This window comes from Cricetulus griseus, chromosome 6, assembly GCF_003668045.3.
Source record: "Cricetulus griseus strain 17A/GY chromosome 6, alternate assembly CriGri-PICRH-1.0, whole genome shotgun sequence".
NCBI lineage: Eukaryota > Metazoa > Chordata > Mammalia > Rodentia > Cricetidae > Cricetulus > Cricetulus griseus.
This window is the reverse complement of record NC_048599.1, coordinates 39,278,730-39,292,045: the sequence shown is the minus strand read 5'-3', so window position 1 is coordinate 39,292,045 and position 13,316 is coordinate 39,278,730. Positions and strand designations below refer to the sequence as shown.

Here is a 13,316-nt window from a genome sequence, read left to right as displayed (position 1 = left end):
CAATTTCCCCCTGAGGATTCATGTCATTGTCATTGAGCACCAAGGTGTGAAGTAACAGAAGGGGATGTGACTGGGATACAGCCACTTGCCATGAAACGTAGCATATTCTCTTCATTTTTCTCTAGAGTCACCCAACTCAAGGAGTGAGTAGGCAAATCAGTAGCATATAACAATGGTCCATAATGGCTTGTCTATGGTCTTTTCTTGAGAAATGAGCTCCATACTATGAAGGAGAGCAAAGAGGGTGACAATGAGAAAGCTCATTCTTAATTATTCAGCACCTTTCCATTGACTGTAGAATAAAGTTGAATCTCCTTAGACAGGATAGGTCTCCTTTGCTCTATGCCTATGTGACACACCAACCTTATCCACACTGTAGGAAAAGTTAGAAGGTAGGATAAGAAAGGTACTCAAAGGCCACACCAATCTTAACATTGGCTTTGAACAAGGTGAATTCTGAACAAAGGACAACAGGATGTACCAGATAGTTTATTCTCATTATTTCTCCTCAAATGCTCTCTGTATTTCTAGCAAACAAATCTACTCACATTGTATAGCCTCCTCATTTATTCTTGCCCATCGCAACTTCATATGCCTTAACATCACCTACAAGGTTCTTTTACTTCAAAGTCTCCCCAATCCCTCCAACAAGTTGTGACTCTCCTGCTCCAGTCCTGTGAATGCCGAAAGCCCTTGACTCAGGCCATAGTTATGGCTTTTGTATTTTCTTCCTAGCATCAACTGTTATTTGCCAAATGACAAAATCATAGTTCATGTTCTCCATTGAACCTCAGCTCATTGCATATCTTTACATTCATGGGTAACATTTTGTACAAGAACATAAGCTTGTACATACCTCTCCTATAAGAGAGGCCTGATCCCTCTACAACCTTGTCAGTTCAGTTCCTGGCCCTCAGCATGTCACAGCTCTCTGCCAACAGAAGCTTGGCAGTTACTTCTAATTGTTTCCTCAAAACACTGTCACATTCCTCATGATTAATGAAGACTCCTACAGTAGTTTATATCCACCTATCCTTCTGAAAGCACAATGCATGAGGGCATTTAGACTCAAAGACCAATACTAATATTTCAACTACTTTTTCCAACTGAACTGCTTGAGTATCAATACATCCCAAACCTCCAAGTAGAATAACCCCTTTTATTGGACAGTAAAGAAACTCTGAATCTGCCATATTCTCTTGAATTGAGTTAGCATCTTTGTTATCCTTTTTTACTTGACAAGACCAATGATTGAATCTAGGATCTTCTATATAAAGCCTACCACAGAGATACCTCACCAGCCATTTGATTCTACTATTTGTCTGGCAGAGTCTCATTAAATTGTCAAGACTAATTTTGAACTTACTCTGTAATCTAGGCAGGCTATGAATTTGCAGTCTGCTTAACTTGGCCTCCAAAAAGCTGAAATTTTAGACATGTGCCAGACAGCCCCCATTTTTTCCACTCATACTTAGGGGAAGGTTCTTTAGGCATGAAGGCCCCACAGTTTTGTGAGCTCCATCTGCTGCACCATCCACCTGTGCTTGCCCAACAAAAGACCTCTTTGTTAATTTCACTGGGATCTTTCACGTCTCTTAGATTTCAACTTTTCTTTTAAGAAAGAAAAGAAAAAAGGACCAAAGCTAACCTGTGGTGATATCTTGTTTGTGCTCTAACAAACAAAGCTCACCTGGAGAACAGAACATAGAGCTAGCTACTAGTTAACCATAGAGGCCAGGCAGTGGTAGCATATACCTTTAATCCCAGACACTTGGGATATCATGCCTTTGATTCCAGTACTTGGGAGGCACACACCTTTAATCACAGCACTAGGGAGGAGAAAACAGAAATAATATGTTTAGGCAGAGACAGGAGCTAGCCTCTTTTCGGTCTGAGGATTTCATAGACTTAAGAACTTTAGTGGATGGCTGCTTTACTTCTCTTATCTTTCAGCATTCACCCCCTAATATCTGACTCTAAGTTTTTATTATTAAGACCTATTAGAACTCGTGCTACACTAACCTTCTACCTCCACTTGTGTCAAAACAGGATTTTGTGCCACTCTATCAGGACTTTGAGAATTTTTATAAGAGGAACCTTTACATGAGAGTCAGAGACCTCTGGAATCAGACTGTCTGCAGTGCCCCAGGGCCCTACTTTGACATGATGGAGAAAGTGTCTGATGACCGTAACTGGACATTCAGGTAAAGCAGTCAGCTGGGAGGGCTTAATGGGTAAACACTTGGGGAATTCTAGCAGGGACACCAGTTGCAGATCTGAAAACCTAATGTGCAAATGAGGCTTATCTTCATCTGCTCATCCATTTGCAACTTCTCTTGATATGGTGGAAGAAAAGTGATTAAGTGGCCAAGGTCACTTCTTTACATTATAATTAGGATTATAACTGAGTCAGCATGTTCACAGCACAGAGAGACAACCTGAAAGAGCCTTTGTCAACTTCTTTGTCAAGTTGTACCTTCCTGCTTTCTCAATGATAGATTCAGTGATGACTGGCTTTTTTTTTTCTTTAGAAGGTTTTATATCACTTTCAAACAGAACTTGGGTATCATAAAATCAGTCATTCAGGGAAAACCAGTGCCTAGCAAAACACTGGGGGCAAAGGCCCTTTCACTAATGTGCTTCACTTCACTATCAGGTTATATTCCTCAAAAAAAAAAAAAAGAAGGAGAAGAAGAAGAAGAAGAAGAAGAAGAAGAAGAAGAAGAAGAAGAAGAAGAAGAAGAAGAAGAAGAAGAAGACTATTCCAAGAACAGCACAAGTTAAAATGGAAAAGACAATGAGAGGCTTGGGGCAAACTGAAATCTTTGAGGGAGTAGGACATCAATTGCATTCATTTGCTTATCTCCCTACAGGCATACTGGAAGAGTTATCAAGAATGTTGTCAATATGGGCTCCTACAACTATCTCGGGCTTGCAGTCAAATATGATGAGTCAATGAAGTCAGTAAAGGATACTTTAGAAAAGTATGGTGTAGGTGTGGCCAGTACCAGACATGAAATGGGTAAGTACATTGATTAATTTGAAATTTTGTCTTGTTGAGTCAGGATTGTATTGATGTTGTATGCCTCAAATAAATGTGAAAAAATTGAAGAAGGGGAGGAGAAAGAAGAGGAGGCAAAGAAAAAAAGAGAGAGAGGGAGGGAGGGAGGGAGGGAGGGAGGAAGGAAGGAAGGAAGGAAGGAAGGAAGGAAGGAAGGAAGGAAGGGAGAAGGGACATATGCACCTCTTTTAAAATGTCAGTCATCCTGTTTTGTCACACATATTTTTAAGTGTGTGCTTATTTCTTCTGAACAGGTCAAAATGGGCCTTTCCAGCCAAACTTCTAAAATAGCAACTATCATGTTTCCTTCAGGACATCCTTTTTCTTTCCTTTCCCTATTTTTCCTAATACCATCCATCACTGATTAAAATAATCTTGCTGCTGTATATGTATATGCATGTCTTTAATACTCAAATGTGAATATCCTGAGCAGAGGGATTGGCCTTCTGAATGCTGTGGTGAATTAATTAATTAATGACAGATGAATTATTGAAAATGCAAAATGGAGCACACTATTTTCTTTTCTTTTGGGAAACAAAACAATTTGTTTTCTCATAGAAAGAGAAAATGTATAGGAAAGCAATAACATGTCACACAAAACATGGTACATATTTCCTCCTGCTAAATGCTTTGCAACTCTTCATCATGTTGTTGTTGTTGTTGTTGCTTTTTAATGTAGCATCTCACTTATTCTTTAAGCATTCCTGTGCTCAGGGCAGCCTGTGTGGTACTATTCCTAGATTCTGGAGGAGAAAACTCAGGATCATGGGACCTAGATGATATTCTCTGCCCACCCCACATTTCAGTTCAGGTCAGCTTCTTTACTCTCTATCCAGGTAGCAAATGCAGGGTACACCCGCCAGCTTGGCTCAGGCCTACCTAAGACTGCAGGCAAATCTGGTCAACAAGACTTAACAATGAGTAACAAATCACAAGTCCCTCTCAGACAGCCATTTGGCAGATGGGCTTTAAAAACAATGCAATTAACTAGATGTGGTAGATGATTACATCCTTAGGATTATCATACTATGTCCATAGATACCTTTAAGTGTAATTATTCAGATATGTGAAACAAATAACTCAAATTAAAGCAAATGAATTTTTAATAATAAATTTAAATTTTATAACATTTGAAACTATTTTGCTAATTCTTTGAGAATTGTATAAAATGTATTTGATCACATTCACCTGAACTTCTATTCTTAGCTCCTCCCAGATATACTCCTACCCCATCCATACACACCTCTCCAAATTCCTGTCCTCTTTTATCTTTACTTAATAACCATTGACAACATTTGTGCTGTAATGCACCCCTGGGTGTTGAACCATCCATTGGAAAGCAGTCAGTGTACCAGGAGTCATATCCTGAAGAAAACTGACTTTTCCCTCCCAGAAGCCATTAACTATTCCTAGCTCCTCAGTTAGGGGTCAGACCTCATGAACCCCTTCCAACCCCACGCTTCAATATTCACTAGGATTGGTCTTATGAGGGTCTTGTGTAGACAGCGATAAGTACTGTGAGGTTTATGACAGTCCTGCTTCGTCCTCCGTGGTATCTGGCTTTTACAGTCTTTCAGACCCGTCTTCTGTGGTGGTCCCTCAGTCATAGGGAGGGATGTGATATAGATCAACCATTTGTGGCTGAGCATGCCAAAAATACTTATTCTCTTCACTTTGAGCACGTATGAATTTCTACATTAATCTCCATCTACTACTGATGGTTTCTGATGAGACCCAAGAGCTGCACTAATCTGTAGGTAGAGAGATATGAATTTGAGGGCAGTTTTATACTATGTCCATTTAGCAAAAATAGTAATAGCAGATTCACCCCGGGGCACATAACCTCTTCAGCCATGATTCTTGTGCATATTTCATTGTGAGGCATGTATGTCCTCCTAAGAAGAAGGCCTTAAGTCCAAGAAGAAAGCATTGACTATTAAATCTATGGGTATATCTTACCACCCCAGTCAATATTACAGTTCACAGGGTTCACAGTTGGCTAAGATTGATGATGACTTTTCCTCCAGCAGCCTACATAAGACCTTCCAGTACTATGAGAGCTAGCCAGCAGGGAACAAGCTTCCTACTCATTACCAACTTGGTTTCTCTATTTCACTTGATCAATACATGTGTTGTCTTCAGCAATACGACCTTATCATCAAATTCTGATGGGCAACCAAGAGCAATGACAATGGCTGGTATTGTTTTAGAGTCTCCAGGACACCTTTGACCAACAACTCATGGGGTTTTATTACACATCTGCCACTGGGATTTTGATTTGATGTCATGTGGTTTCTAGGATGAATTTAATTCTCTAAGTAGGATAACTCCAATTAAACTTTTTCATAAGAATATGTATTCACATGTATATATATACATATATATATATATATATATATATATATATATGTATACATATATATGATGCCTATAAAAAGCAGGCTTCTATATGGCTTTTTCAAACACTTTTAGTATTAAAAATCTAATACTAAAAATCTACAAATACAGTAAATATTTGGTTAAAGCTCCAGAGCCAATCATGTTTGCTCATATTACTTAGCAAGGACTTCTTGTTAGTTTCTATTTGGCATTAGAGATAGAGCTATAAATGAGGTGGCACTGGGTTATGGGGCAGAGGCAGTTCTACTCCACTTAGACACGAGATACCCATAATGTTTTGTTTGAAGAGGGATCAAACACTGGAGGAACAACTCCAGCTATAAAAGGGACAGAGTGACTTCTATGGGATGTTGCTTCAAGAGCTGGTAACACTAGTAGTAGAGTTGCATATAATCAAGTCAGAAGACAGTATTGAAGAACACCTCAACTCAGTGAGAGAAAACATCTCTTCATCATAGTAGATGAAAACCAAAGGAAAAGGCAGCTGGACACAGACAATGATTTGCTGCCAGAGAAAGCCAACTCCAGATAGATCCCTGGTTGTGCAGATTAGCAAGCCCAGGGAAATTAGGCAGGAGTAATTTTCATTAATATTCTTTCTCCATACCAATAAATGGAGAAATAGTTGGAGAAAGATTACTATTCTTAGTATTCTATATTCTATATAAGCTATATTAGTAATACATATAATATAATGTATATCTCAGTAAACTATATTCTTATCCTAGTTCATACCCCCAAATCTCTTCCATTCATCTGAGTCAAATTCTAGAAGACAAATTTTAATGGGTTCCAAGCAAATAATTAAAGACCCAAGACAAGCTACCCACACTAATCATAAAAAACAGGATAAAATATGAATCTAGGCCTTCTTTGATGGAGTAAATAAGCTAGAGGGATTATTTGAAAGCATTCTGCAACATAAAAAGGAAAATTGACATGCACTACTTACAAATGTCATTGTTCTGAGAGCAATTTATCTAAAATAATATCAAGTAACTGGACTGGAAAACATGTTTCATAGTCTTAAGAAAATGTTTACTGTTGCAAATTGAGTAACAACAGATTTGCCTCCTAATAGGAAAAGACATATTTTGCACTTCCAGTGAGTTCAAACTGATTTGGATACTTCTACCCTAGAGACCACACTCTAAGAGGACTACCAGAAACTAGATAGCCTGGCTAACTTTCCAAAACTACAGTGGTCTTTTACTTTGTTTATGATAATCACATATGCCTGTCAGATCATATCTGTCAGTGGAAAATGACTAGTAGCTAAGAGACACCAAGAAAACTAATGAAGTGAGTTAGTTTTGATCATTGAACATATCCTGGCACATGCTGCTCCCCATATCTTGAAACCAAGGAAAGGCTAAATTAGGAGAATACCGCAGCCTGTGAACCCAGCTCCCAGAACTGCACCAGGGTTGCTGAAAGAATACCTTCAGAGCAGCAGGGCTTAGGAAACATTCCTATATAACTGAGAAAAACAAGACATAGACATAATCTGAGGGCCACACACTTTATTCTTTTTGGCTCTCATTCTTCTCTAAATCTCATTTGCTTTTTTGTTCACACAGCTTATATACACATTCAACAACACACTTTGGCAGTAAAAAGGTTACATAGGCTATTTCTCAGGGACATAATGCATTCCTTTGGTAAATGATAAGGGACAGAGCCATTTACCATGGCAACGCATAGGCAGGGACATGGTGTTTGGTATTTTCCCAGGCAGTGGCAATGAAGGCATCCCAAACCTAAAAATACATTTCCTTATCCTGCATGCAGGAGAGAAGTTTGTAACATTTTTATTAAAGGCTATGAGGCCAGACATCCTCTGTAGCCCTGGCTATCAAGACTGTGAGGCCAGACCATCTTCTGTAGCCCTAGCTATTTGTGAAACTTTTCCCACAAAAAGCTGTTTCTCTCTGGACTTTTTTAATGTTTAATTGCTATTCTTGCCCTCCATATAAATTTTAGGACAAACATAAACAGTTAGTTAGCTGAGCCTTGAATATTGTACCCAAGGTTAGAAGTTTGTGCATAGTGTTTATTGCTAAGGAATTTAGTAGAGCGTAGCCACTGGTCTCCATTATCAGCCAGACCTGGCTAGAAAAACTGGCATAGTATATTAGGTTGCTTTGTGCTTAATAACCTTGATTCAGACATCTGTAACTCTGTCCTTGTGCATAACCTGTGAAAGATTAACTTATGATCCATTCACAGATACATCCAGTCTAGTTTGAATTTGTTCTTGAGGTTCTGAATCAATTAATTGTATGTGGCTTGTCTTAGAACTGAGAAGAAACTGTTATTTATGCCAGTATGAGCTAGTGATTAAAAAAGAAACAGGGCCTAAGTGTCTTATAGTCCTCATGAATAATAGATCTGGTTATGAAGCATATCCTAGTAAATTTTCTATATATCAAAATTATACAGTTAATGATGAATAGTCTGACTATTCACAGATATATGTGCCCATAAGATTGAGATGTAGTCATGAGATTACATATCACATGAAATTACACATTATAGTATAGGTATTGGGGACACACCATAGCTGTCTTTGCACATGTGAATTTATGGACAGAAGCAACTGGTATCCAGAGTCTGTGGTCCCATTAGCCTTGTTTGTCGGGATTCTCCTCCATCAGAGAACTATTCATCAGGTGGGCTGACATCTGAATTATCAGTTTGCCATCTGCTGTATTTGTGTTGTGGACAGCAACAGCTTGTGACAGGAGAAGTCACGGGGAAACATTTATTTCATTTCTCTTCACTTCCTACATTAGCTCTACAAAAATGTGTGACTTCTCATCTTTCTTCCCCTACACACACAAAGCCGGGAACTGGATGACAGCAGAAGCACAAAACCTCCAAGCCCTGTGTGCTGTAGTAGCTGAAGGAATGTTCCTAAGTGGGAGTGTGTTTAAACTAAGCAGGTGTTTTGGCATCACCCAATAGTGTTAAGTGCTAAGTTTCAGCTGCAATGCTAACATTACTAGCAATGTACAACTGAGCTGAAATCTCTTTGTTCAGTTTAAGATTTCCCTTAACCACTAGAATGTAAATACTCCATCCTGTCCCTGTAACATAGCTTTCTGACTAGTCCTTGTACTTGAACTTCAGTTATCAAGTAAACTTATGGCTTTTGCCAAATGATTTGAAGCTAAATATAGGAAACATATAGTTTCATTAATTCAAACTTCTTAAGAAAAGTCAGCTTGGAATAGCAAGATGTCTAAGTTAAAACATATTTTAAATAAGTATTAACTTAAGCTGTTCAAGTTTCTCTGAGAATGTGTATCATTTCTGAGGAATTTCTGTCAAGTAGAGATCTTGGTTATTTTTTTTTTAAAGATTTGTTTATAATGTACAAATCATTCCTCCTGCATGTATCCCTGCAGGCCAGAAAAGGTCACCAGATCTCATTACACAGATGGTTGTGAGGCACCATGTGGGTGCTGGCAATTGAACTCAGGACCTCTAGAAGAGCAGCCAGTGCTCTTAACCTCGGAGCCATCTCTCCAGCCCCAGATCTTAGTATTTTTTAAGTGACTTGGGAGGAAGTTTAAAGATATAGTTCAGTGGTAGAGTACTTTTCTAGCACACACAAGGTCTACTACCACAAAAGATTTCTTTAATGAACACAACTTTTTGCAAATCAATGCTACAAACATGTTTATAAACAAGTAGTTTCATTATATAAGTTACAAAGATTCCCCACTCCAATTATTTTACTTATATAGCAAACCCCTTGTTCATAAATGGTGCCAGTTCCTTTCAGACCAAATTATTATAAATTCTGATTAATGAAATGTCATTGCATTACTCTCAAGCCTCCTTATTTTTCTTTAAGGGTTATTGTAAGGAGAAGGGTACTCTCAAAGGAATTGTTTGGGAGTAGAAAAGTGAAAATATATCCTGGTTTCTGAAAGCCTTTTGGCAATTTCCTGAGACCTAATAGAGTTCTGACAAGGTAATTGCCCTTCCTCTGACAGCATTAGGAATTATACCCAAGCCAGATTTCAGCAAGCACAGACATCTTCAAAAGTATAGAAAATGTCCCTGTAGGTTCAACAGACTCAAGTAAGTATAATATGTCAATGTAATATGCCAATAATTTTATATCAGTGCAGTACATGCCCCAAAAGGGATACCTGGGATGACTAACCTGGAGATTCACAGAAGCTGATAACTTCTTCATCCCCACTCCAGAAGATAAAACATAGTCCAGGCATAGTTGTAATGTCTTGCCATTTAATGTTACTAGAGTCCATATGCTGGGAAATTAAAAGTAAGAAAAGTTCTTCTACGTATCATGGAAGAATACATTGCATTATGCTATATATCTCACAGCCAAAACCAGAGGACTACTCATTTGAGGGTCAGTACGTAATCTAGATGCTCTAGAGTTAAGGGTAATGTTTCCAGTTTTATCTTTTTTTACAAAAAGAGTAAGAATTTGTGACACAAGAGAAGTGTATGAAATTATAATTCCGGTTTCCATAAATAAAGTTTCACCCCCAACACCACATCCAGCTCCTTTTAGTGTCCTCCACCCAATCTCCCCTCCAGCTTTGTAAATATTTGAGGCAGAATGGTCATCATCAGGAATACAAATGACAACAATTATTGTCATGGATGTGGTGAAGGGTGAACGTTTACACACTCTTGGTGAGAGTTTAAACTAGTGCAGCTACTTTAGATATCAGTCTGAAGGTTTCTCAGAAGGCTAGAAATCAAACTACCACACAACCTAGCTTACCACTCCCAAGCATATACCAAAGAATGTTATACCTTATTACAGAGATACTTACAAATCCATATTCACTGTTGATCTATTTGCAATAGTGGAATCAAGTTATGTCTATTAACTGACAAATAGATAATTAAATACAGAATGTGTAGACAACAGAATTTTACTTGTTTGTAAGGAAAGACAAACTCATAAAATTTTCAGATAAAGGGATAGAACTAAGAAAAAACCATGCATAGTATATAGTAACCTAGTCTCAGAAAGACAAACATGTTATCTTTTATATGTGGAACCCAGATTTACATCTTTTGTTTTGTATATTTAATTTGGAATGCATGTGAAAACCAGGTCCTTAGATGTTCGACCTTGGGGGCTGGTGATTAAGGAAGGGAACATAGTAAAATGTGAGTGAAATGAAAATAAAGAAAATCCTGGAGACAGAAAACTTCAAACATGGATATGGGTGGGAGTGAGAAAATAAGGGAATTGGGAAGACATAACTGAAATAAAAGTATATGAAAAAGCTATACAGAAACTTATATCTGGATAGTAGAACACAGGTGAGATGGAATGACAGAAATACTTCAGGATTGAAGGTTTAAGTGAGTATGAGTGTTGGGAGAGAGGAGAAAACAAAGATAGGAGGTAAGCCAACCAAATCTACAAAGAAGCTTGATAAAAACCCACTGGTTTATAAGCTACTTTTTAAAATATAGTATGTTTTTAAAAGAATTTGAATAGATATATTCTACATAGATGGATATGCTTCTCCCAGGAGACATGAATTATTAAATGAAAATCTCAGTCCTAGGCGGGGGGATTCTCCTCATGAATTAGTCTGGGAGGCCCCAAAGGCACAGAGAACAACACAGGATATTGCTGTTGCTTTAATTTGTCCATAAAAACTAAATGATAAGATCCTATTGCTGAAGACATCACTTAGTCTTGGATTAATGACATAGAGAAAATAACCTGGACTAGCAAGAAAACTCTCTCCCTGCTGGCTAGTTTTCATAGTGCTGGGAGAGGCTAAGCATGCAGCTGGGAGAGAAAGATATTGATTGTCTCAACCAGCACTAGGTCCTGTATGCTACAGTTTTCTTCCTATTTTTTGCCAGCACTGAGGATTGAATCCACAGTCCTCTGCATGCAACACAAGTATTTTACCAACTGAGATATATCTGTAGCCCCATAATCACAATTTCTTATTTAAGAAATGTATTCTAGAGGCCCTACACACATGCATGAATACACAGGGGTTTACTTGTGAGTCAATGAGCATAATGAATTGTTTGGTGTTTTCACTGTCTGTATGTTGTATATCAAAGTGTCATAATTATAATTACAATAAGTAATCTTCTGCAAGATAGTGTCTTTTATGTGTGACATATTACTGAACCCATGAAATCTCAACAATACGGTTGTCTAAATAAAACTTGAAAATAGACAACACCAATTGACATGCTAACATGCATGGGAAAAATCTCTCCAGGCCCCATATCTACATAAAGATCTGCAGGCAATTAATGGCTACTGAAAAGGGGAGATCAGTCTTGCACAGGTTATCCAGTCACAAAACACATATACATACAAGCAACATCAAATAAATTCAGCAAGTTGTATATATAAGTGTGAGTGTGAGTGTGTGTGTGTGTGTGTGTGTGTGTGTGTGTGTGTGTGTGTGTGTGTGATAATTAATGAATAAGAGGCATGAAGTTAAGAAGTAAGGGGGAACCTTGAAAGAGTTAGAGGGAAGAAAGAGAGAGGAGAAAATTGTGCCAACACAATACTTACATATGAAGTTCTCAAAAAGTGAAAAGTAAAAAAGAGAAATAAAAGAATGGGACATGAAGTAAAAGACCATCATTTTGTCACTTTAATGGTTCTTCTCTCATCAGTATCATTTGCCATGAAAATGTGCTGCAGTTGCACAACAATGCCTCCCTTAGACACTTTACTAGCATCCGATTCTACCTACTATTGCTTTAATTTAACAAGATATGGTGAGTGTTTTGTTTAACGTGATGTCCTAAGGTAGGCATGCAGATACAAGTGGCTTCTGCTGCTTGTCTCTGAATGCAGGAGCCAGACAAGGCTCGTCTTTCTCTGAATGCTAACAAAAAGTAAAGTCAATCAAGTGGCAATATAACCTCATAAATTGCAAGTAAAAGAACTGGGTACCCAAAGACTTCTGTGTGATGCCTTAAGCTAGATTCTTTTAGGCACAAGGACTGATGCTGGCTTGAATGCAGGAATCCTCAATGCACGTAAAGTGGCACAGATGTGAACTGATAGTACAGCACCATTGAAACAGACAGATGGGGAGATCTGGCAGGTTTTCATGGTAAATGACACCCTGTGCTGAGGCCAAGTCTAGAAACATTCTGCAAACAGGCTATTATGAACCAACTAATCAAGGTTATGCAAATAGCTTCACACGTGAGCAGAGGAATAATTGGTAACCATAAAATGGACATCTCAATTATACACATACTCATTGCTATCAATCAGTGTTAGTATGTCAGTATGAAAGCCAGAGGTCTCTATATTTTGACTGAGGGTAAGCCAGTCAGTATCACTAAAATTCCAACAGAAGCATGTAGTCCAAGCCCAGATTGTTGGTAATTTATCCTGAATCTACTTTTTATTCACTTGACTTACGGCAATGAACTCAGCATTTGGCATCTGAAAATATCACTTAGTAAGCTGGCAAGGGAACAGATTCAGTTCGTATTTATTCTTTTATTCACATAGCAAGTGTTGGTATCCTGCTGGATAAATAAGGTATCAAAGTAATAACAGGAGTCAATACTACATAACACGGCAATCTGTAGAGCCACTGACACTAGCCAAATAAAAAAATATTGTGCATTTGTTTGCTCCTTTAACTAGGGCTATAGTTACACTTTATTAGGATTTATAGAGGACAGTATTTCTCTTCCAAAGACAAACTATGAATATTATTTCCAAAACTACCAAAGTATTTGGACTACCAGCTGCAACTTAACATCTTTACTGCATTGAGGCACAGCCTGGTGTCTATAGAGAGGAAGCACATCAACTCTCTAGTAACTACTTTGCTTCCTGGAGCCA

At 38.1% G+C, this 13,316-nt stretch overlaps 1 protein-coding gene across 1 annotated transcript in view; it reads left to right on the top strand.

Moving 5' to 3' along the window:
* Positions 1-13,316, top strand: part of Sptlc3 (serine palmitoyltransferase long chain base subunit 3) — a 104,694-nt gene that overhangs the window by 25,833 nt on the left and 65,545 nt on the right. The window contains exons 3-4 of the mRNA XM_027420977.2: positions 2,050-2,204; positions 2,874-3,022. Of these exons, the coding sequence (XP_027276778.1) occupies positions 2,050-2,204; positions 2,874-3,022 (304 nt within the window). The remainder of the gene's footprint in view (positions 1-2,049; positions 2,205-2,873; positions 3,023-13,316) is intronic.